This window comes from Myxocyprinus asiaticus, chromosome 29 (genome assembly GCF_019703515.2).
Source record: "Myxocyprinus asiaticus isolate MX2 ecotype Aquarium Trade chromosome 29, UBuf_Myxa_2, whole genome shotgun sequence".
NCBI lineage: Eukaryota > Metazoa > Chordata > Actinopteri > Cypriniformes > Catostomidae > Myxocyprinus > Myxocyprinus asiaticus.
The window spans coordinates 39151923-39178143 of NC_059372.1; the positions used below are offsets into that span (position 1 = coordinate 39151923).

Here is a 26221-nt window from a genome sequence, read left to right on the forward strand (position 1 = left end):
ATGAGACGTGATTACTACTACGGGTGTTTTTTTGAAGCGGAACATAAACGGGGCTGGCATTTTTACAAACAAGGACTGCAAGCAAGTAAGAAAGCATTTTATCACTATTTCAAAGGAAAGGAAAGAGATACCAGTGACAGCAAGGGAGTTTCCACTAAAATACCAGTTGTTATTGTGGGTTTTTGGGAAATGATCTTAATCTGGACTATCCAGACATATTTTGTTTCTCTCTAGGTAACTGTTATCATACATAAATGTCTTGTGATGGGGTGATAATTAGTTTAAGGAAATGCAATGACAATTTTAACACTCTGGTGGGTGGTGAAATGGATTTAACAGTGTATAGGGGCCTAGATTATGTTGGGATTAAAAACCTTAAAGGTGGTAATATTATTAGTAAATCTAATCTGCTTCCATGCAAAAGAGTAAAGACCAATGCATTCAACTTGTCACAGATCTTGCTGAATTACAGTGGTGTCCCTTAAAGAGAGAAAGATCATCAGGACAACAGTACTATGATCTCTGATAACTGCATACTGTGTTGGGCAAGCTATTTAAAAAATGCATCTAAGCTATGTTGAAAGCTACCCTTTAAAGGAGTTAGCTAATTACCCTCCAAGTTACATGCCAAAAGTATTTTACAATTAAGCTATTTTATCATCAGTGTGTGTGTGTCTGTGTCTGTTAATGAGGAGGGAAAGGAAGTGGTTAAAAATAATGAACCAGATGCAAGGTGCATATTGTCAAATTCAATGCATCTCAAAAAAGCATATACTGTAAGTAACCCAGTGTGGCATTACCATGGTACCATGATGCAGGGGCGGGGCCAGAAGGGTGGCACAGGCTGGAAGCTGCCACCCTAAAAATTAGCTTTGCCACCCCAACTCAGACCCTGCTCACATCTTGGAGATGGTGTGCAACAACTTAACCTGTCTGTGTTGCGCATGGTCCATAACAACGTTTCGCCCGTGTCTGGCAGGACACAGCGTTCCGCCTCAGTAGACAAACCCTCCTGTATGATTACCATATTCATGTGGTACCCCAAGTTACTTCCACCACCATCTCACCTAAATGATTTGGTTTTCCCAGCATGACATGCAAGAGAGAGGACGGTTTGTCGTGTTATGTGACGCTACAGTGCTACTCATTTTTAAAGTTTAGTTTTTTACTGGAAAAGCTACATTATTGTGAATATAGCTTAACTAATGTCACGCTACTGAAAAATGTAGTCAAGTTAGTAGCGTCACTACTTTTAGTTAAAGCTGAAGTCTGTAACTTTTTCAGTGTTAAAATATTTTCTTCTATCCAGCTTAGTGTGCAGAGACAACTAATTAAGCCATTCATATGTAAATTTTCTCAAAAACTGTCAAAACTATGTCTCTGTTGCGCTATGAAAATTCCTGTGTTTGTTTTGAAAGACCCACTTAGACCCGCCCAAGTCACGCGTAGTTCAGCTATGGGGTCCATAGCTGCTTCAATTGGCCAAGAAACACCCATTTAGATAGGAAAAGCCATCTAACTGACATGTTAAGCAACCACTCACCAGTCGTATTTCTCATTACAGTGTGTTTAGGGGCAGGGTTTTCAGAGATGTATCATACCATAATTAAAGACCGACATAGGGAAATAAATAATTTATATAATGCCGCGTGAGTCTCCGCAACCAATTGCACAGAAAATACACAGGAAAATAGAGAAAAAAAGTGTAGAGTCAAGGACAACACAGAAAACCTCATTATTGAGAATAATAAAAAAAAAAAAAAGCAAATGCAGCTCTGCTCGTGGTTATCCGCTTCACTTTCTGCTATATGGCTCAAACGAAACTCTGAATATCTTTTCCACAACTGCAGGCCAGGGGCGTAATCAAAAAGCTGTATTGAAAACATTGTTTATTTTTGCAATTTCATTCAGTGGTGGTTTTAACTACTCGCTAGCGCTGCTCATTGACAAGAACCTACTCAAAAGAGTGATTCAAGCTCTGCTTGTTCTGATTCTAAACAGCCGACATTAATTAAAAACAATAAACATTATTAAAAAACAATAATAAAAAATAAAAAAAAACCATTTTAATTTATTTATGAATCGTTTTTACAATTGAGAGTGTCCCCGAATTTCCCTTAAATGAAATTTTGACAGGTTTAGCTAACTTCAGGACTGGTGACAGTTTTGTCCTCAAACTATTTAAAGTTGTAATGTTGTGATTCATCTTGAAGTTGGTTTGATTCAAAGCTTAATACTCTTTTAAATTTCATGTCACAGAATGCGTGTGGACACATTATCGATCAGAAACCGTTCTGCCATTGGCCGCTTTCCATCTGGTACACTTGCGCTGGATGAGCCAGAGACAGCGAACCCAGAGAAGACAGAATGGACCTGCAGTAGATGGTTCCGCCGGTGCTGCTGTTGCCGCCGCAAAAGAACTGATGCTGATGTCACGGACACTGTTGTCACAGATGTCATTCCAGAAGGATCAATAGAACACCTTGATATGAAAGGTAGCCTTAATGACATGTAGTTTCTCTGCTTCAAAAATTAAAGGAATAGTTTACCCAAAAAAAGAACGTTATGACATTGTTTACTCATTCTCATGTCATTCCAAAATTACTTTGTTTCTTATGTGAAACTAAAAAGTTATGAAAAATAGTGGTCAGTCTTTTCCAGGCCATGAAAATAAGTAAAAGTGGTAAAAGTCTTCATAAAAGTCTTCTGAAGGCAAACGACAGCTTTGGATAAGAAACACAGACAAAATATGAATCAAGATTAAGTTAAGATGAGTTCTGTGAACCGGATCAAAGTCATGAAGCATCAAGAAGAACTGAGGAGGATGTCAAGATTTTTAGTGAATAAAAATGTTTGGTCTGTTTCTTACATAAAGTCAACGTATAACTTCAGAAGAGTCGGAATATTGCGCACGTCATATGGACCACATTTATGGTACTTTTACAGTGTTTTTGCAAACTTTTAATAAGCTTGAAAGCTAGATTCTGTATTCATTGTAATGAGTTTTGGGGAAGTTACTAAAAGAAATCTGAAATTATCTGAAATTTGTAATCAGATTATTTTGCTAATGATTTCCATCAAAAATCAAATTAGCCTACTAACTACTGTACTTTACCTTTAAATTACTTTCTAAAGCACTTTCAACTGATACGTTTTTTTTGAATTAAAAAATAAGGTTAAAAAATGTCTTTCTTATTCATTGTCGCACGCAAGTCACACACTCAGCATGACACATTTCTCCCTTACAATGAATCGTTAGGGGGCGCGCACTACAGAAATACATATAACATACTGTACATATAGACATACATATAAACATAATTCGTGTTTTGAATGTATTCTACATAAATAATATTATTTTGGAAATATGTGTAACCCAATTGATGTACTTAAAAGTAATTAACTTAACTGAATGTCAGTAACTGTAATCTAATTACAAGAATCTAAAATGGAATGTTACACTACTTTTTGAATTATAAAGTAATTAGATTATAGTAACTAAGTACTTTGTAACCAGATTACATTCAACACTGAAGGAAAAGACTATCTGATACATTTTTATAAATGTCTCCATTTGCATTCCATGAAAAAAAGAAAGATATATAGGTTTGGAAAGAAATGAGGGTGAGCAAATGATGACAGAATTTTCATTTTTGGTTGAACTATCCCTTAAAGACATGATTAAAAATGTAGAGATCAATATAGTAATAGTAATCAAGATATCAAATTAATCCAAGCTCTTTTTCTCTCTCTCAGGTGTTTTATTGGAGGTACATTCCATAGACCTTCTCAAATCCAAGACAGGACAGAACCGAGTGGAGCATCATACAGACCGTTACCATAGTGAACAACTTATCATCCGCAGAGGCCAGACTTTTCAGATGTCGATTGAGCTCTCACGACCTTTTAACCCGAAGACAGACAAACTTCACTTAGAGCTGAGACTAGGTCAGTTTGCCATCTTATTATCCTGGTCCAGTGTAAAGGTAGGGTGGTACCAACAACATTAGCTCCGTGAACCCACTGTAAGCATGCTAAACTTATCTGTGTATTTTTGTGTGTGTATGTGTTTAGAATTACTTTCACTCATTGGGTCTCATTCAATTACTGTGTACCCATGTATTTGTGAATGTTTCTCACGCAGTATTCATGATTCATCAATAAGGTCGCATTTAAATTTATTTTAAATTTAGCATAAAATTTAGAACCAACTCAAACTACACACACACAAATCACATAAACTGAATGCTATTCTACCTGTTGCAAAATGTCTGTGACTTCTCTTAAAAAACTTTTTTTTTTATCATCATAGTAAACGTCACACATAGTTCATTAAGGCAATGTTTCGCACTAATGTACGGACTTACCTGGGCTTAAGCCCTGGCTCTTGGGTTGCAGGGGCGCCCCTAACTCACGGCGGAACAGTAAGCCCAAGGGCCCTCTGTCTCCCTGATCTGACACATCTGTTTCAGCTCTTGGAGTCCTCTACTAATGAGCTGATGAATTAAATCAGGTGTGTGTTGGATTGAGCAGACATCGAAAACGTGTACAGGAACAAGGTTGGGAAACATTGCATTAAGTGATGAGAGGTTTCTTCACAAAACAGCTTATTCAGTGATCTGAAACATCTTTTCCATTGACATCCATTCAAAACAAACAGCCTCTTGTCACCTGTCCAGTTAACTGCAGTGTTGAATTTTTTTTGTTGCTAACCTTGAAGGCTCCCCCTGTGGGAGGGGCTCTGTCATGAAGACCTTGATTAGCTTGTTCATGTGTAATTGATCAGGGTTGGTGGACTAAATGGACTGGAGTAGAAGGACCTTACAAAGAGATGGTTTGGGCATGTATTATGCTAATTACTTACTAAACTAATACTGTCATACCTTTTCCTGCAACTCATACTGAGGAGTATGCACTATGCAGTAAGCTCTGTGTTACATTTAAGTAATACTCCTTTGACAGTGAAGCGGCTTGTGATGGAATATTGTTTTAGAGTGCTTTGCAGTTGAATTTAATCTCACATTCTCTCTCTGACACATCACACAGACACGTCTAAAGTATAAATAGTGTACATTTTTTCCAAAAAAATAAAACCTTTTATTTGATTGGTACCTTTTGTATTAAATTGCACCTTTTCTGTGTCTTAAAGAGTTTACATGTACTGTACATATGGAATGTGTAGCAGAGTAAAGAAATAGTCAGGATGTAATCACGTTCACATAATCAATCATGAGCAAGATTTGGAAGTTGCATTTCCCCTCTAAGATTAATTGTTGCTGCACTGATTGTTAGGTTTAGGGTGGGGGTTTGGGTTAGGGCATATGGTTAGTATAATATGCATTCCTGTTGACTGTATTCCTTCATTTGGTACCACTCTGTGGATATTTCACCTGGAAACTGGAGCTCACACACGGCCAAATGTTCAACAACACTTCCAACTTCAGCCACTCGGCATAGTTATTTGAATTTTGGAAAGCACAGTCCGATTTCAGCTGAAGGACTTTCAACCTACTGTTTCCGAATTCACAGAGAGATCAGTTTGGAGATTGTCCCTTTATTGAGAGAACAAAGATTACATCATAACTAAATGTTTTCAGTTGTGACATGTCTGTTTTGGGCTTCCCTTTTCCATCCCCTCCTTATAAAGTTCACAGACTTTTTGTTAAAAGTTGCTAAGGCTTAATTACAATATTATGAAAATTCAGTGTTCATGGTCACACTTTATATTAGGAGGCCTTAACTACTATGTACTAACATCAAATACATACAAGACTATGTATTTACTGTGTAACTACATGTTGTTCTGCAAAATATCCACATTTGCTGCTACTGAGGTTGAGGTATGGATAGGTTTAGGAGTAAGGGTAGGGTTAGGGTAAGGATAAGGGATTAGAGGTAGGTTTTGGGGTAAGGGTTGGGTTATGGTTAGGGGTAAAGTTAACAGTGTAACTACAAATGTAATTAAATGCAGGTACTATAAACGTAATTACAATGCAACAACATGTATGTACATATTAAGTACATTGTATCAAATGGTTAAGTACATAGTAGTTAAGGCCACCTAATATAAAGTGGGTCCATTTTATTTTTGATCAGTTTCACCAGTGTCTTTTTTTATATTTTTTTAAATTTTTTTATAGCTTTTACCTTTGAGCAGAGCATTTGAAATTGTCTGTTTATCTGTTTAAAGACCAAAAGTCCAATTGCACTAATGCCTTTTGTCTAGTTTATTTGTTGGTTTTAAACATAATGGGTCAGATTCACTAAGAATGAATTGCACCCGCTAAAAGCGCAGATTTTTTGCACGCGCTAACTGCGCTAGTTAAGCAGTTCAAAAGGAATTATGCAGATCAGGCAACAGAGCAAACGCGCCCTCAATATCGCTGCTGAACACAATTTGCACGTGCAATTCTGATCCTGCGGTCCGATTCTGAGCACAATATAGCCGGGGATTCCACAGACCACCATATTTGAACCACCCTGCCGAGACTGAACAGCATCACTTTGATCCAGACACCTGTGCTGAACGTGATCTTCTGCTGTTGTAGCCCATCCACCTCAAGGTTCGACATGTTGTGCATTCTGAGATGCTATTCTGCTCACTACAATTGAACAGAGGGGTTATCTGAGTTACCATAGCCTTTCTGTCAGCCTGAACCAGTCTGACCATTCTCCGTTTACCTCTCTCATCATCAAGGCGTTTCCGTCCACAGAACTGCCGCTCACTGGATGTTTTTTGTTTTTGGCACCATTCGGAGTAAATTCTAGAGACTGTTGTGCATGAAAATCCCAGGAGATCAGCAGTTACAGAAATGCTCAAACCAGACCATCTGGCACCAGAAATCATGCCACGGTTGAAATCAAATTTTTTCCCTATTCTGATGGTTGATGTGAACATTAACGGAAGTTCCTGACCTGTATCTGAATGATTTTATGCATTGCACTTCTGCCACACGATTGGCTGATTAGATAATCACATGAATAAGTAGGTGTACAGATGTTCCTAATAAAGTTCTCAGTGAGTGTAGAGTGACAACATGACCTGCTATGGGGGCACGTTGTCACAAAAGGTGCTAAACGTGTTTATTGAACTACTATATGTCTTTTTTTCTTGGACAATTATGATGGAAACTTCAAGGTTTAAGCCTACATATAGGAAATGACTCTCCAAAATAAACCTACTCTGAGAGTACTTTGGTAATAGAGCCATTGCCCTTAGACCTGAGTTTTTTATATGTATATGTGTGTCTTTCAGGTAATCTCCCAGATGTATCAAAACGCACACTTGTGATTGTTCCTTTGGTTGAGGACCTGCAGGACAATTGCTGGGAAGCCAAGATTATTGAACAGATAGGCAATAAAATCAAACTGTCTGTGAACTCTCAGTCAACTGCTGCTATTGGCATATACAAGCTCACTGTTGCAACACACTCCCTAATGGGCGAGGCCATGTCACCTTACAACTCTGACAATGACTTGTACATGCTGTTCAATCCCTGGTGTGAAGGTACGGACAAGGGTGGGGCGAGAGAGATGAGAGAGGGCATGATAAAAAACAAAAACATGCTGTGAAATCACTATAACATACATACTGTAGAGTACATTTGGATCCTTTTCTTTCAACACACTCCGAAAATATGTGTTTAATTTCAAGACATGCTGAAAATATGTAAACCTTGGTCCTCTTTTTTATGGTTTAATGCAAATTTAAAAAACAACTGAAGTTTGATTATTTAATTTTTTTAAAACCATCTGAAAAGTCTAACTTATCACAGCACCATCTCTCTCTTTTAGATGATGCTGTGTACATGGATAATGAGGAAGAGAGGAAAGAGTATGTTCTGAATGACATGGGCATAATTTATTATGGAACTGAGTTACAGATCGGAGACAGACCATGGAATTTTGGCCAGGTAAGAGCAACTTATCCATATGAATTAGACTTGGAATCGATGCCTTTTTCACACATCGATAATCGGAAGAGTTTCCCGATGATTATCGATATATATCTTTATTTTTTTCAGATATAAATAGGGCTGGTCATTGCATAAATAGTCTTTGTCTCTTCAGACATATTTCTCAACACAACTTATATTAAAATTAAAGGGGGGGTCACACACTGGACGCATCTGGCGGATGACATGGCACGCTCTAAAATTAGAAACAATTATTTATTTTCTACAAAGGTACAAACACACGACAACACTCAGCGTCAACATTCTGAAGCGCCACAGAGCATAACTCGCATAGTTTTCCATTAAATTCAACCCAAATCATTATCAAAGCACAACGATTGTTTACTCTAGCCATCACTGGATGATCTATTGTGAACATGTATCTTTCATAGATCCTACACAATGTATTTTCATTTAAAAGAGTGTCGTTTTGTGGTTTGACATCTTGAATGAAAGACCTATTCAAGGCTACATACAGAGAAATTGCATAATAAACATCGCCATTTCTAATCGTTCAGTTTGTGCAGTTTCACACTAGCCTGCAAAATCAACGTCACTTTGTTCATTCTTGAAGAAGTACCAAAACTTTCGTAACTCTGAGTGCCATCTCCAGCCCCACTTCAGCTCATCCTGTGTGAGATACATGTTATATCACCCTCTTGTGGTCTTCCAACACTATTACGACAGACTGTTATACAGAGGCCAACTGAGTGAATTAGAAAGCACACAGATTGGGTTTCTTATTTAAATGTCGGCTAATTTTAATATATCGATGCTTCAAAAATATATAGATATTTTTATATAAATTACTTGCTGATCAATAATCGATATATCGATATTTTATGACATCCCTAAATAAATGCATGAACTGTATTTACAAAATATACGGTATAGTAATACATTTGTCTGTATATATATTTATACAAAATAAATGGCTCCTTAGACATACTGTATGGCAGAAAATTCCATTTCAAATCTCCAGATTCTGTATAAACACATGGAAAAAACATTAATGTGATTACTTCCTTCCTCTGTTTCTTAGTTTGATAAATCCATCCTGACTGCCTGTCTGTTTTTGCTGGAAAAAAGTGGAGCTCCTGCGTCTGGATGGGGAGATCCAGTTAATGTGGTCAGGATTGTGTCTGCAATGGTGAGTCTTAATTCTCCTTTGAAAGGCATCATATTGTACTTTTTTCCTCTGGTTCCACTTATAATGTTAGTCAAAATATCTTGCTCCAAAACCATCATAATTCCATTTTTAATGACCATGCACCCTCTGTTTGACCCTTTTAATTAAAAGGGCTATTTTTGTTACTATAAAGCTTCTATATGTAAATGACCTCTAATGTGACTGTAACCATGCTGGGTAGTTTACTTCTGAAATGTGTTCGTGTAGTGCTTACAAATTACACAATTATATATAATAATTTAAATTGTATATGTTACTTAATCTTTTAGATTACACTTTTTAGGTAATCTAATCTGATTAATTTGGGATTACCCATTTCATATTTTGATTAAAATCTAATCATTTATTTTAAATGTATTAAGTACCAATTAACACTCCTTTCATTAAGCATTAGTAAACATAAAATCAAATGAAAACTTGCTGTTTGTCAGTTGCTGAGTAAAAAAGTTGCTGAAAGGGTCATAGAAAATGAATGTTACTAAAAAAAAGATAGTGAGAACATGCTTGTATTTTTAGTAAATTTTAGTATTTTAAAATAACTTTATGATTTAGGAAACTAGGAAATCAATAATGAGAAAATGTCTCTCACAATTATTTATGAGAAGGATGTCTTTAATCTAAGAGAGGCACTTTTTTGCCATCCTGAAGCATGAGCTGAATTATATTTGCGTGCTGCAAAAGCATAAAGAATGTAACCGCAACGTTTTTGTTTTTTTTAACAAAAGAGTGTCTATAATTATGGACAAGTGGACGAGGGCTTGTTTGAAGTAAATATTTTTTTATGCAGGGTGTAAATACAGATAGAATGGTATTTATTTGGGCATTAATTTAGAACTAAATTTAAAACTAAATGCCCTGTGTTATGCAGTGTATCAATTTCGGTATCTACATGCACACATGGCTAGATGTTACATAAAATATTTGAAATAGATTCACATTAGATTCAACTTTTTTGTCATAGTGCAGAGTACAGTACAGAGCCAATGAAATGCAGAAGCATCTAACCAGAAGTGCAAATAGCTATATATATATATATATATATATATATATATATATATATATATATATATATATATATATATATATATACACACAGTATGAATGTATTATAAACTTTGTTAAAGTGCATGTTTAAGATTCAGATGGTAGACCAGTCAGTGCAAATAAGTAATTGTATATACAGAAGGTGCTTTGGTACTGAATGAAGTAGAAATGGCAAATGACTGTTACAGCGAAAGATAATACACAATGCAAATAGCATGTTAAAGAGACAGGTGCATTGATTCAAGTATAACAGAAGAAGTACAGTATGAAGTGAACAGTTTAAAGTAATGTGCAACTGGTATTATAGTGTTTTTTTTTTTTTAGGGTTACATATTGTTATTGAGTTCTGTGTTCAGCAGGCTGACAGCTGACAAGCTGTTTCTGAGTCTGCTGGTTCGGCAGTGGAGACTCCTGTAGCATTTTCCACTGATGATACTTCTCAACCTTCGTAAGCAGTGTTTATGATGAATGTCCTTGATGGAGGGAGTTGTGCTCCAGTGATGTGTTGGGTGGTTTTCACCACTCACAGGAGGGCTTTCTGATCCGAAACAGTGCAGTTACCATACCACACTGTGATGCAGTTTGTGAGGATACTTTCAATGGTGCAACAGTAAAAGTTTTCCAGGATCTGAGCAGACAGGTGCACTTTCCTTAGTCTCCTACAGAAGTAAAGGAGCTGATGTGCTTTCATGATGAGAGTGGATGTGTTGAGGGCCCAGGAATTATCTTCAGAGATGTGAACACCCAGGAATTTGAAGCTGGACATGTGCTCTACTTCGGCCCCGTTGATGTCGATGGGGGTGTGTGTGCTCTCCTTGTCCTCTGGTGGTCCACAATGAGATCCTTGGTCTTTTGAGTGTTGAGAGCCAAGTTGTTGTCAGCGCATCACTCTGCCAGGTGTTGAACCTCTTCCCCGTAGGCTGTTTCATCGTCACCCCTGATCAGGCCTGCTATGTGGTGTCATCTGCAAACTTTATTATGGAGTTAGACCCTTGCACGGTTTACAGTCGTAGGTGAAGATGGGGTAGAGAAGAGGGCTCAGCACACAGGCCTGTGGTACACCAGTGTTCAGTGTGTGGATAGAGGAGGTGTGGTTATGGAGCCTAACAGACTGTGGTCTGTTAGTAAGAAAGTCCAAAGTCCAATTGCATAGTGAGGTACTGATGCCAAGATGAGTGAGTTTGGAAATCAGCTTGGATGGGATGACAGTGTTGAAGGCAGAACTGAAATCAATAAATAGCATCCTAACATATGAGTTGCTATTGTCCAGGTGAGTCAGTGCAGAGGGGAACTGTGGTAATGGCATCCTCTATTGACCTGTTGTGAAGATAGGCAAACTGATTTGGGTCCAGAGTTGGGGGCTGTCAGGATTTCAGATGAGAGTGGACCAGCTTCTCGTAACACTTAGTAATTATGGGAGAAAGAGTGACCCCAGACTTCTTTTATATAGACTTTTTTTAAAATGTAGGAGCATAATTAGTAAATTATGCACTAGTTATTGCCTTTGGCTGATTGGTGATGTAATCAAGAATGTAATCATGTAATCCATAAAATGTAACTATAATCTGATTATGCACATACAATGTAATGTAAGTACTGGATATTTGTAATCTGATTACATAATACAGATTACATGTAATCTGTTACTATCTAGCACTGCTGGCTAACATCTTTTCATGTGAAATGAGTAACAATGCTTACTTATGGTATTTGCGGGTTTGCTGTCAGGTCCAATGTAGTTGCCAATGCCCATCCTTCAATAACAGCTTCTTTGTAAAGCATGCATTATGTTGGAATGCAACATTATGGAGGTAAACTTGGTTGCAAATGCTGTTTCATGTTGATACCATGTAATAACACTCCACATTGTGAAAGTTATACAGTTCATGGAAGACTTTTTAAGTGTTTTTGTGTCATACGCTCAAAAATCGATTGTCAATTCTTATGCCCACACAATGGAAAGTTGTCATTACATTGGCACCGTTTAAATGAATATTCCGGGTTCAATTCAAGTTATGCTTAGTTGACAGCATTTTAAAATTATTTTTACTTGTCACTCCTTTTCATAAAAAAAAAGAAATAATCTGGGTAACAGTGAGGCAGTGTGGAATGGAAGTGAATGGGGCAAATCCGTAAATGTTAAAATTAGGAAAGGTAAATGGTAAACTAAAATAAATGAAGTACCACATTGATGCAAAACTCTTTATTTTAACATTTAACATTGTTTTTTGTCCATGTGATCATAAATGAAATGACTACTCAAACATCAATATCTCTGTCGCTTTTTCACAAGGTTTACACAAGGTCCTTGAAGTGCTTAAAGTGCTTTAATTTCACTTTTAGAAATGTAAATAATGGAATACCTGGAAAATTGCCTTGTTTTGTTGAAAAGTGGTTGAGAATAAAACAGAACATTTTACACATCCATGTGAAAATCCCAGGAGATCAGCAGTTACAGAAATACTCAAACCAGCCCATCTGGCACCAACAATCATCCATGCGATTATCTAATCAACCAATCGTGTGGCAGCAGCACAGTGCATAAAATCATGCAGATACGGGTCAGGAGCTTCCTTTAATGTTCACATCAACCATCAGAATGGGGAAAAAATGTTATCTCAGTGATTTCAACTGTGGCATGATTGTTGGTGCCAGACGGGCTGGTTTGAGTATTTCTGTAACTGCTGATCTCCTGGGATTTTCACACAAAACAATCTCTAGAATTTACTCCGAATGGTGTCAAAAACAAAAAACATCCAGTGAGTGGCAGTTCTGTGGATGGAAATGTCTTGCTGATGAGAGAGGTCAACAGAGAACGGCCAGACTGGTTCTGGCCGTTCTCTATGGTAACTCAGATAACCTCTCAATTGTGGTGAGAAGAAGAATAGCATCTCAGATGCTATTCTGAGATGCAGGGTGGCTGCATCACAATATTAGACATGTGTTTTAATGATATATATATATATATATATATATATATATATATATATATATATATATATATATATATATATATATATAAAATCAAGCTTTTGACACTTAGGACAATTGAGGGACTTGTACACAACAATTACACACGGTGCAAACATTTATTGATGCTCAAGAAGACGACACACTACTATATGAATACTATATGTAAATATCTGTAATATAGATTCTGAAGAGCAGTACTAAATAAAACAAATCTTTTATCTCTTAGATTTTATAAATTATGAAAGGGGTTTGAATATTGATGAGACAAAAGGGAATGCAAACTTATCTTCTCAACCATATATACTGTTTATTAAACCTTAGATGAATGGGTTATCAGCTGACTTCCTTTACTTTGGCTTTATATCAGCAATCTAAATCGAGAAAATCTGTGATTTGGCTACTAAAAACAGCCATTTGGCTCGTTAATGTTTCAGTTTAGGAGCCAATGGCTCCTAAGTCACTTTTTTTTAGTCTGGAGCCCCGTGTTAACATGATTTTAGTGTGATAAAATTGCTTACTAACCATTTCTGTGTAAAGAACATTGTTGTATTTACAATATTGTTGTCATAATGATGTAACGCTGTAAACCCTAAAACGACCGTAAAGATTACGCTATAACAACTATACCGATTAAATAATACACAAGTTTTAACAGAAGAATTAATGTAAGTTATTTTATAAAATTATAAGCTTCACATTTCTGCCATTAAACCTTACTAAAATTTACCTCATTGACTTCCATTGTAAGTGCCTCACTGCAACCTCGATTTTTGGAGGGACAAGTTGAAATTATTTTTTGTGTTAATCAACATAATTTAACAAATGCTGTCAACTGAGCTTTACTTGTATTGAACCCAAAATATTTCTTTAAGGTAGCAATAAAAATAGCTAAAAAATGTTTATAATTTAGTTAAGATCTGTGTTTGAATTTATTTAAGTTCAACTTGTCCAAGTTTAAAGCACTGTGGTTAGGTGTGGATCTCTTGTAATATGAACTTGAGGATGCTTATTAGCTTCTACTGCATGATAAAAGAGTTATCAAATGAAAAGTGTTTTATAATTGACCAGCTGGTATAAACCATGTTAAGGGGCCAGATCCGGTCTTTCGGCCGTAGTTTGCCTTAAACACTTGAATTATTTTCTTATTTGAAAGTGTAATAAATGTAATATTTTTTTTTTTTTTTTTTTTTTTTTTTTAAGTAGCCAGATGCAAAAGAAACTGATATGTTTTGCTATGTTTTACAACAGGTCAACTCCCCTGATGACAATGGTGTGTTGGCAGGTAATTGGTCAGGTAAATATGAGGATGGAACAGCACCCACAGTCTGGAGTGGTAGCAGTGACATCCTGAGACAGTACCATGTCAATGGAGGAACACCAGTTAGATACGGACAATGCTGGGTCTTCTCAGGAGTCACCACCTCAGGTAAGAATATATATGAGCAAGTGAGACACTGAAAATATGTCCATATGTCATTTGTGCATAACATTTAAACCTCTCTCTGTCTCTTGTTTTTCTCAATTTCATCTCACAGTGCTGAGGTGTCTAGGAATTCCCACCCGTAGCGTTACAAACTTCAGCTCTGCTCATGACACTGATGTTTCCTTGACAACTGATGTTTATTTAGATGAGAACTATGAGCCAATCGAAGAGCTTAATCAAGATTCTGTCTGGTAGGCCCAAATTTCATTTATAGTATTTTGAACAGCTGTCAAAATGGCACTATTTCTGTATGTTTATTGATTGCATTTGTAATGTCAACCTGGATTGTTTTATATACAGTATATATATATATATATATATATATATATATATAATTGAGGCTGTTTTGAGAGCAAAGGGAGGCCCTGCCCTGTATTAGTACAGTGCTCCTAATAAAGTGTTCCGTGAGTGTGTGTGTATGTATATATATATATATATATATATATATATATATATATATATATATATATGTATATATACACTCACTGAGCACTTTATTAGGAACAGTGTGAAAAGTGATGTTGTAGCCCATCTGCCTCATGTTTCTTGTAGTGTATTCTGAGATATTTTTCTGCAGTTGTACTACTACAATTGTACAAAGTGGTTATCTGAGTTACAAAACCAGAAATACTCAAACCAGCCCATCTGGCAACATTTATTTTTCTAAAATGTGTCACTAACCTTCCTCACATTCTTTCACTCTTGTCACAAACTGAAAAGTTAGTTTGAAGGGTACTAGTGCCAGTCTAGATAGCAATGTTGGCCAATTTTGGTTCCTTGATATGGCTCAGGTTCTTCAATGTCTATTTTTTTTTATTTTTTATTTTTTATTTTTTTGCCTGTTTAATTGTCCGGCAGGCGAAAAACTTAAATCTGATCACTCAGAAAAGTAATAGCACATCAATGCTCAACAACCCACATGATTTGAGGTATCATTCATGTCCATAGCACAAATGGTGCAGGACAAGTTACTTGCCAAAGTTTTATTAAAATCCCTGAACATACTGTATGTAAGAGCAATAATAATTGTTATTCTTGCCATAGCAAACACCACTAATTAATGTTACTGTAATTTATCTAAATGTTACCTTTTATGCATTATAAGGTATCACGTATGTGAGCTTGCTTTCTGCTAATGTATACTTTGACTGCGTATAAAGTACAAACAATCACAAAATCTTATGTAATTTACAGAAAAATATCAGTGTATTGCTGTTTTAGGTAGTTCCATATTCTGCATAAATTAAATACAGAATCCTTTGAAAATCTTCCTTGTGAGAGTGAATTCGTTTTTGAGATATAGCCACTATCACTTGTTCTTCTTTTTACTGCAAAACCTGGAACACAAAAATCTCTCTGCTCACTCCTGGACACAGCAATTTGTCTTTGAAAGGGAAAACAATGTTTACTATAAAATAAAATATGTTACTGAGCGTAAGATAAAACATGATATTAAATATACAAATGTGCCCCCACTGTTCCTGTCTCTGCAGGAACTTTCATGTGTGGAATGACTGTTGGATGGCCCGTCCAGACCTTCCCGCAGGTATGGGGGGCTGGCAGGCTGTAGATGCAACTCCTCAGGAGACCAGCCAAGGTGTTTTCTGCTGTGGCCCTGCCTCTGTCACAGCTGTCCGGAACGGACATGTTTTCCTCAAGCATGACACACCGTTTGTATTTGCAGAGGTAGCTCTCAACTTCCAAACTATTATTTCATTTTATTTCATTTTTGGTCTGGAGCCAGACACATTTCTTAAAGGTGAAGCATGTTATTTCTCTGGCACCAAGCAGAACTGCAAAAATTACAAGTTTAAAAACTTCCCTTGTCTGCAATTGTTTGGACCAATAGCTATAATATTCGTTAGCATTCCTATTCATCTCAATGGCAGTTGCTTGGCTGGTGCATGACACCATACTCCTTGTCAAATGGGCTCTCACGCTAAGCGGGCAAGGCACAACATTTGCTTCTCAGGCCAGTGCGATTGCCTTTACAAACCAATTGGAAGAACCTCTTTTTTGTAAAGGTCAAACCCCGCAAGACCCAGGGCAACAGCTTCCAGATAAACTTTGAGTGTGGATGTTGAAAGTCCAGGGTCCAACGCTTCAGAAGGAAGTGCAATACATTGTGCACAGGGCAACCATCTGGGTTTAGACCATGGGAGGCACACCATGAGTTGAACAGCTGGCACTTAAAATCAAAATGCAAAATAGTATCAGTGACAGGTAGCATTATCCCTAGGCCCTCTAATGGGAACCATTCAGGATCCAAACAAAGAGCCTTCACTTCTCTGGCTGTGGATGCCAGACCATCCCGCGAGCATGAGAAAACAAGTATACTCCCAGCAGGATCCTCTCAAAGGGAAACCATCCAACAGCATAATTAGGTCCGGGAACAAAAACTTGTGTTAAATAGGTGCAATAAACAGAATGGACTCCCTGTCCTCCGTCACTTTGCACAACACTTGGTGCAGCAACTTCACAGGAGTGAAGGCATATTTTTGACCTGGAGGCAATTATTGCGCCACAGCATTAATCCCCAAGGGAACCGGAGCCACCAGAGAAACAAAGCTGGAAGTGTGTTGATTTCAGGGAGGCAAAGAGGACCACCTCTGCCCTCCCAAAGATGCCCCAAACCCTCTGAACTCTCTGAGGGTGCGGTCACCACTTTCCGGGTAAAATGCCTAGAGAACAACTCTAGATAATTGAAATGCCACAACAGACCCGGACCTGTCCAGATACCAAATACAGGACATCCATCATATAGGGCTCCGCAGACTGTGAGTGATGCATCTGTTGAAACCACCTTTCAATACCTCCTGACCCAGCGCCACCCCCTACTCGTAGAACAAGGTTTTCCTCCAAAGCAACAGCGCTGCCATACAGTGGCGCATGACTTGTTGCTGATTCGCCTCTGCCACATAAACCTGGGGACTCTGACATTCACACAGCACTGAAGGGATCTCATGTGAAGCAACCGCAAAGATGTGATTCAAGGGGCAGGAGAGACTGCGGCGAGCACTTCCTCTGTGCTATATGATGCTTTGACAGACAGCATGTCCTTTGGATCATCCTCACAGCCAAACAAGACAGACCATTTGACTCTTGGTTGGGAAACAGATTGTCATACCTGTACTGCACTTGAGAATTGGGGCATGCTTGAATGGGTAAGAATGAGAAATGCGAGGACCGGCCCGGCGTTAAATCATTCTCTAAATACCTGTTCTCCGACTCCTGCCCCCATGTGCCTCCACCGCAAAGGTCGATAAACAAAGTCACACTAGATGACAAACAAAGTGAAGTGACCATAATGAAAGGGAACCTCGACCTTGATGAAACATATTGCAATTCCACTAAAGGCTGGCTGAAGCACAGAAATAACACACTTCACCTTTCAGTTTCCTCACATGCTATGATTTGTATGTGTATTAGTTCCTTTTCCAAAATTAGCTTTTTACAAATTTGCAGCAGTCAAGATCCTCTCTTTGCTTTTTTCTGATTCAATTCAGTGTAACAATTTATGTAAGAACTGTTTATGAACGATTTACACAGAAATTAGCTCTGCTTGTGTTTGAAGCCCAAAGTGTCTTATTTTAGGCGTCTTGTTGGTACTAAATGTTTTGTTTTTTTCTTCTAGGTAAACAGTGATAAAGTCTACTGGCAACGGAAGGCTGATGGGACCTTCACTCAGGTCAAAGTTGAGAAGAAAGCAGTAGGTCACTTTATTAGCACTAAAGCTGTGGGCTCTGATGAACGTGAGGACATCACACACCTCTACAAACACCCAGAAGGTACAAAAAGCTAAAGTACACACTCATGCACACACATACTCAAATCAAATATACCCCAATCAAACCTTAAGAATACCTCAAGAGGTTGCAATTATGAGGTCCACAATTTTAAGGCCAGGACAAGGTTCCTAGCTATTGGAAGCTAACAGACATGAGCAATACATGTGACAATTTAGAAAAACTGAAAATGAGTGTGGCAGCAGAAAATTGGGTGCACTTCATAGGTCATATGAAGTAGTGAACTGCAATAGTCTAGTGGAGAGATGGACAAAGAGAAGATGGGTGGTTAAGGTGTTTAAGAAGGAATGAATGTTCCTGGTGTTATACATTCACTTGGTTAACCTTTCTGCATGTGAGTTTCTCCTGTACTGACGGACCACCCCCCCCCGCCCCCCAGCACGAGTTCTTTAATGCACTCTGTAATTAAAAAAAAAAAAAATCTTACCTTACACTTCACAGCAGATGCACTGAAGGTTTGATTATATATTATCAAGCATACAATGTTGTTTTTAGATGTTTAAAATGATTAATTATGATAGATAAGATGCTATCGTGAGTGCGCGTATCGGTTATGCGCACCGCCATATTGTTTACATGCAATGCAGCATGGGATTTTGAGTTCGCCATAGAAGCATAGAAGGTTCTGAAAGCCTAGCCCTTCCACTCTCCCAGCACCAGAAGTGGTTAGAATGAGTGACGACAGAATGGGCGAAGGCTCGAGTGGACAGACTATTTTTAATATTCTTTGTTAAACGTCAGAAAACATGGCTGCATCGCTGCATCAAAACAGTGTGCTCTGATGGTAACAGCTTTAAACTTATTTAGTGATTGTTTGAATGTTTGTAAGATATTGTGATGTTGAAAAGACTTTGTGCAGCTGGTTCATTATAACAACCGTTTCAGTTCCTCTTTGCTGGTAAACAGCAGCATGAATGCAGATACTTGCAAAAGGGTTAAAGTTGCTCTAAGCTATTTTTTTCTTCATGGAATAATATGCAGAAAATGTTTCCTCTCCCTAATAAAAATCACTGAAATAAGTCTCCTGAGATATCTCACTGTTCTCTTTGACAGCACTATACTGTGTAAACAGTAAGCAAAAATATGACCATGGGCTGCGGACACATTCTTTCATCAGCCAATCAGAAGACTGTGATTTGCTTTTCTGCCTGTCAATCATTTTGCACTTTCTCATAGTGTAGTAGTTGAAGCGTAACATTTAGGTTGAATGTCATATTCAGATTTATAAAAGTTGTCAACTGAGGGTGCTATTGTGATACTATTGTGTATGACAAACATGAGAAGAGGCACTGCTGCTTTTCTGTGATGGTCTCAATGGTATCTTTGGAGGGCGATATTTTGGAAAGAGTGGGTGTGTGTAATTTAACGGCTCAGTTTTGTGGAAGTTCTAGAACGGCTAAAACCGCTTACAGCACCAAAATATACATAAACAGGCAGCTCAAGCAAACAGATCAATGGGCCTCATTCACTAATAATTGTGTGGATTTTTCATACTTATTCGCACGGGAAAGTTTTTCACTAACAATTTCCACCTGATTCACAACAGGTTCATACACACATTAATTTATTCTTGTCCTCGTTCTTATGTTAATGAATCTGGAAAATTCTAAATGAAGGCCCGAAGTTTTTAATTTGCATAAAACACGCCCAAGCCATCTCCATATAAGGGCTTTCAGCACCACTGCACCTGAACAGTTCAGACATAAAGAGAAAGATGCTATCGAAAACAAAATGCCAAAAACATACACATAAAATACACACTATAAAACTGCTGAGTATAACATTACAATTTAGAATGATTTTATAGTATGTACCACGAACCTACTGTATTATGTTAAATGAACTAAAGGCATGAAGAGATGCTTGAACAGGAGGATTTATCTGTGCCTCATTGTCCACTAATTCAGGCTGTGCTTAGCGGGTCTCCCCCTTTGCATGATCGTTTCACGAACAGGAAACCAGACTGGCACCTTCTAAGTATTAGAATAGCTGCCAGTACTGTGACTCGAATTGAGAACTTTAAGCACTGCCATGAGGGAAAGAAACTTCCAGTGCCAATGCGATGTTGTGCAGTTTCTGCCATCTGAAGAAACTTTTACGGGCTGTAAAGGAGCATTCCACCAGCTGCATCTAAGCACATCCAACGGTTAAGAGTACGTTGTTTGTGCGTTTTATAACTGAGTGCGTATGGGCAGAACCAGTTTTTAAAGAACCTCAGAGCCACAGTGTTTTCACTTTCTGGGGAAATCAACCTATGAATGGTTTACTTATAACAGCCTCTATACTGGTGTATGAGAAAGTATTTTATCATTAAAAAAAAAAATTAAAAAAATCACACAAGAAAACAGCTATAGGTCTCCTTTTCTCCATTTAGATTCAGAGGAAGAGCGCATTGCTGTGGAAACAGCTTGTAAATATGGCTCCAAGGCAGGAGTTTATGCTGTCCCTAGTGCTGAAGATGTCACCTTGCAGATCAGTATGGAGGGGGAAGAACCTCGACTTGGTGCAGATGCTACACTGACCATCACAATAAAGAACTTAAGCTTAGAACCACGCAGTGTCAATCTTAACGGCCAGGTGGCAGTAGTGTACTACACTGGGGTGCATAAATCTGCAGTGAAAAAAGACCAGATACCTGTTGAACTTCAGCCCAATGAAGGTGAGAGACCTGATACTAATATGTTCTGGTGATGTCCATATTGATACTTCCGATATTTGAGTTATTCAGAGATTTATGGTGGAGGGCAAGATTATGAATAAATACAACTTAAATATCACTGTTCCTCTCACAAAGCTATGGTATGGATTCAGAAGAGAATATTCCACTTGAAGTGTATAGACAACTTTTATGGTGCTTTTTGTCCTTTTTAGAGCTTGACAAAAGCCTGGTCATTGCACGCTTTTGCTAGTGCTGCAATCTGCAAAATATATTTTGTGTTCCATAGAAGAAAGACATTTATATACATTTTGGAATGAGATGAGGGTTGAGTAAATGAAAACAGAATTTTCATTTTTGGGTGAACTACTCCTTTGGCCTGATGTTTCATTCTTACCCCTCATAGTTGAGAATGTGGAGTGGAGTTTGCTGTATGATCACTATAAAGACCAACTGGTGGACCAGGCAATTGTGATGCTCACTATCACAGGACGGGTCGCTCAGACGAAACAGGTTCTGGCCACCCAATTCAGTTTCAGACTGCGCACACCTGACATTGTCATTACTGTGAGTTTAGATGATTTTTCTTTTAAACTACCCATTTAGCACAAATACAACTACAGTTCAGCAAGTCATGGCTTCGATTTCAAGGGAACACTTACTGAAAAAATGTGTAGTTTGAATACATTGTAATTCGCTTTAAATAATAGCCTCTGCCAAATGTATAAATGTAAAATGATCCACATTATTGTGTATTAGGAGATTATCTTTCTTTTTTTTGGAGATTGGAAAGTTAACTTCATCACATAAAGAGTCTGTTTCATAATTATTACAATAATTATGTTTAATGGAAAGGAATTATTTGTGCTAAATCAGATCTGGTCACATTGACTCATAAAGGTCATGGCATTTATGTTGTAAATGTGTGCTCATCTACCTTCCAGCCTGATGGGGATGCCGTAGTTGGCAAAGAGTTGAAGGTTACGTTTGTTTTCCGGAACCCACTTCGCCGAAAATTGAAAAATGTGAAGTTTCGCATCGAAGGACTGGGATTGCAGAGTGTGAGGGAGGTTTCCTATGGGTAAGATATTTAATGTCAGCTTTTAAAACTGAACTGGGTGAATATGTCAAGAAATGGCCGGGTCATATTTCACCCATATAAAAAAATACAATAAAATAAATAAAAATTATATTTGAAATTAAGAAAATGAAGTTTTTTTTATTTATTTTTTTTTTATTTAAAGATAATATAGGTTTATTATCTTTCCTGAGGTCCACTGATAATATTAGTAATGTTTTATTTTTTATTTTATGTTTTTGCATAAAAACAATTTAGTAATGTAGTAGTATATGATAATTCTCCACCCTGATGGTCATGATCATGTCTGAAACACTCGGTTTTGGCCTAAGCACCTCCTAAAACATCAGCATAAATGCTCACTGTTCTGACTGGCTAACATCGTGCAGCCCCTCAAATAAAATCATCAAGAGAATGAACAACCCCACAATATTATAAAACTAAATATCAGGGGTTACACATAACGCACATCCAACACATTGCATCTGAATATATAAAACTGTTAATCTCAAGCACAACTGTTAACACTCACACCCTGTCTCCACCTGACGCGCGAGTCGCATCAAAAAGCAATAGAACCCATTATAATCAATGATGCTGTCTACCATGGAAGGCATCCGTTGTGGCATGTCACATTGCACCAACAGTAAACAGATGTCCCGTTCCATTTTGCGCTGCGTGTGCTGGCACTACTACGGCCAACAACACAAATAAACAGTTCAGAAGTTGCTTGTGTTGGCGCGCCCGGTGTATACAGCCTCAAGCCGTTGTGTCACATCAACGGATGCGGCCGGTGTAAACAGGGTTGTCAGCACCATAAACTATCAAACAGTCATGACATTTGAAATATTTATGAATGGAACTGTTTTGCATTGGGTACAAGTGTTTTAACTGCCCTATCTTTCAATAACATTTCCTTTGCAAAGCTTGAATCATTTTATGACTGTTCACACGTAATCCATGCTGAAATACGCTGAAGAAACATCCACATGAAACACATACATAGTCCAAAGCATGGTGTAAACTACGCACACACATCCAGTTTCTAGTATCATCCTGCACTGAAATGCACATAGCTGAAAACACATCTAAATGGTCAAAGACGTCCATCCAGCGCATGTTTCATACACCAACAATTAAAAATAGTGCAGATGGGCGGAAGAATGCGTACATGTTTATGCTCAAACAGCAAAAGGCAGCAGCTGACTGAAAGAAAATGGATTCTCCTCTTCAGGGTTGTAATTTGACACAAGGAGTGTAACGGTTCTAGGTAAAAAACTGAACCGTGCGGTTTGCCACCCACTCTTCGGTAAGCATTGGCACTGCGGTTCACCTCAAGTTTAATGAAGCACAAGGTTTGGTGAAGAAATCAAAGCGTCAAACAGACAGGCACAGTTACAACCTCCGCTAACGCTCCTGTATTGCTCTGTAGATGAATACGCTCCACCTGTGTTTCACGTGGGTCAACTTGATGACATCACATTTCTGCACACGTTGTATGTAGTTGAAAATGGCAAGTGGAGAAAACGAGCTGCTGATAGAGATGCCCCGTACATTTCTCCTTTCTGGGAACATTTTCTTTTTGCAGTCAATTACAACTGCGATGGTCGGAAAACTTTTACAAAACAGGCACTGTTTGCAGACATCACTCAGTGCGAGTGCCGTATACTGGTAATATACACTGATCAGCCACAACATTAAATCCACCTGCCTAATATTGTGTAGGTCCCCCTCGTGCTGCCAAAACAGCGCCAGCCCGCATCTCAGAATAGCATTCTAAGATTATATTCTTCTGACCACAATTGTACAGAGCGGTTATCTGAGTTACCGTAGACTTTGTCAATTCAAACCAGTCTGCTCATTCTCTGTTGACCTCTCTCATCAACAAGGCATTTCCATCCATCATGCCATTACTGAGATCAAATTTTTCCCGATTTTGATGGCTGATGTGAACATTAACTGAAGCTCCTGACCTGTATCTGCATGATTTTATGCACTGCACTGCTGCCACATGTTTGGCTGATTAGATAATCGCATGGATGATTGTTGGTGCCAGATGGGCTGGTTTGAGTATTTCTGTAACTGCTGATCTCCTGGGATTTTCACGCACAACAGTCTCTAGAATTTACTCAGAATGGTGCCAAAAACAAAAAAAACATCCAGTGAGTGGCAGTTCTGTGGATGGAAATGCCTTGTTGATGAGAGAGGTCAGCAGAGAATGGCCCGACTGGTTCGAACTGACAAAGTCTATGGTAACTCGGATAACCAACCTGTACGATTGTCGTGAGAAGAATAGAATCTCAGAATGCTATTCTGAGATGCAGGTTGGTGCTGTTTTGGCGGCACGAGGGGGACCTAGACAATATTTGGCAGGTGGGTTTAATGATCGGTGTATGTCAAAATATCAAGGAAAATTAGATTCGTCAAGACATGGCTCCTTTAAAATTTTTTGCTTTCTGACATAATTTTGTGACAATTAAGCACATCATTGTCTCTTTAGGATGTACTGTATTGAAATGAAAATGTTATTTTTTCACAGAACAGTTATGAAAGTGTAGGGGGGAAATGTGCTTAATCGTTTTGAAAATAATGTCACAATGCAAAAAATCTCCACAGTACTAAAAAAGGTTTCATGTCCTTTATGCAAAATACAGTTTACATTTTCTTTGATTTTAGAGGGAAAATATGACCCTGACATTTCTACATGAGATTCATCCTTATTTATAATATTGGGTCTAATAGTACTAGTTAGTTTAATTTAAAAATGTAGTATGTTTCAACTCGATTAAGTTAAAAGGACATATTAACAAGCTGAAACTACACTCAAATCCAAAATATATATTGCCTGCAGTATCACTTTGGTAGCACAGTGCAAGAAAAGAGACATTTTTCTTTAGAATTTAAACATGTCTTTTGGACTTTGCGTATGAATATTTACCCCAACCCCCCTTCCCCCCTAAAAAACAAAACAAACAAAAAACATGACAATCTCTCTTTTGTTGTTGTTGTCAGCAATGTAGAAAGCCTGGCCACAGTTACATTGACAGAGAAGTTTATTCCAATGGAGGCTGGACCACAGAAACTTCTGGCTTCACTTGACTGCCATCAGCTAACTCAGGTGCATGGAGTCACCAGCATCATTGTCAAAGCAATGTGAAGTATCTCTTGAAGAAAATGCTTTGCACTGGAGCTTCAGAGGTTGTAAAATTAATTTGGAAAATTGGAGATCTCAATCTATGACACTGTCTTCTCCAGCCACGAGTGAGTGTTTTACCCAGATTAAGAGTTAAGGCCTTTTTACTCCAATCACTCAAGATGAAGCACTATGCAACACTTGACACATTTGAGACCTAATACTGCTGGATTTTACCTTTTACTGAGTTATTATAATAACTACCTGTATTTGTTTTAAATATGATGTTAATTTAACAGTTTATGATCTAATAAATTTAACAATTATTTATTTTTCTTATATAAACTAAATGTCAGCATGATATTGTGTTTTTGCTTTTAAAAGTTTTTTTTATCATATTTGTTAAATGTTTTTATCCTTTTACAATTGTCCACTAAAACAATCACAAAATGTATTTTTGTAACAGCATGTTGTATGTGTTCTTCTAGGTTTTAGCGATTACTGCATATTTAATCAATCTATGGATCAATAAACAGCATGCACTATTGCACAAAATACTTGATTCTGCTATGCAGTTTTAATTTCTTGAGGGTTCTAGCACCTTCTCTTTGTTGGAATTGCTATTAAATAATTGAACTGACTGACATGACTAAAGTGAACAACAGTACCAGAAACGTTTCTCTTTATATAACCTTTATGCATGAAAATTGTATTTATTTTCCCAAGCATAGTTAACATCAAAATCAAATTCATTCACAGAAAACATTAAAAAGGGTTGAAAAAGGTTAACTGTTGCTTACCTGCCTGCAGTCTCACCTGAACAGTGCTCCAGTTTAGCATTTTGTCTTTTGTTTTAACTACATTTTGTAGTCTTTTAATTAATTTTCATAAGCGCAGGTCAAAA

At 37.7% G+C, this 26221-nt stretch overlaps 1 protein-coding gene across 1 annotated transcript; it reads left to right on the plus strand.

Moving 5' to 3' along the window:
* On the plus strand, nucleotides 1-25999 carry tgm1 (transglutaminase 1, K polypeptide). Its single transcript, XM_051661963.1, has 14 exons — nucleotides 1-85; nucleotides 2260-2495; nucleotides 3757-3948; nucleotides 7256-7507; nucleotides 7795-7913; nucleotides 8998-9105; nucleotides 14410-14587; nucleotides 14697-14835; nucleotides 16138-16330; nucleotides 18279-18432; nucleotides 20825-21109; nucleotides 21513-21673; nucleotides 22051-22187; nucleotides 25197-25999. The coding sequence occupies exons 2-14, from the start codon at nucleotides 2261-2263 to the stop codon at nucleotides 25339-25341; spliced, it is 2298 nt and encodes a 765-aa protein (XP_051517923.1). The 5' UTR covers nucleotides 1-85; nucleotide 2260; the 3' UTR covers nucleotides 25342-25999.
* The last annotated feature ends 222 nt before the right edge of the window (nucleotides 26000-26221 follow it).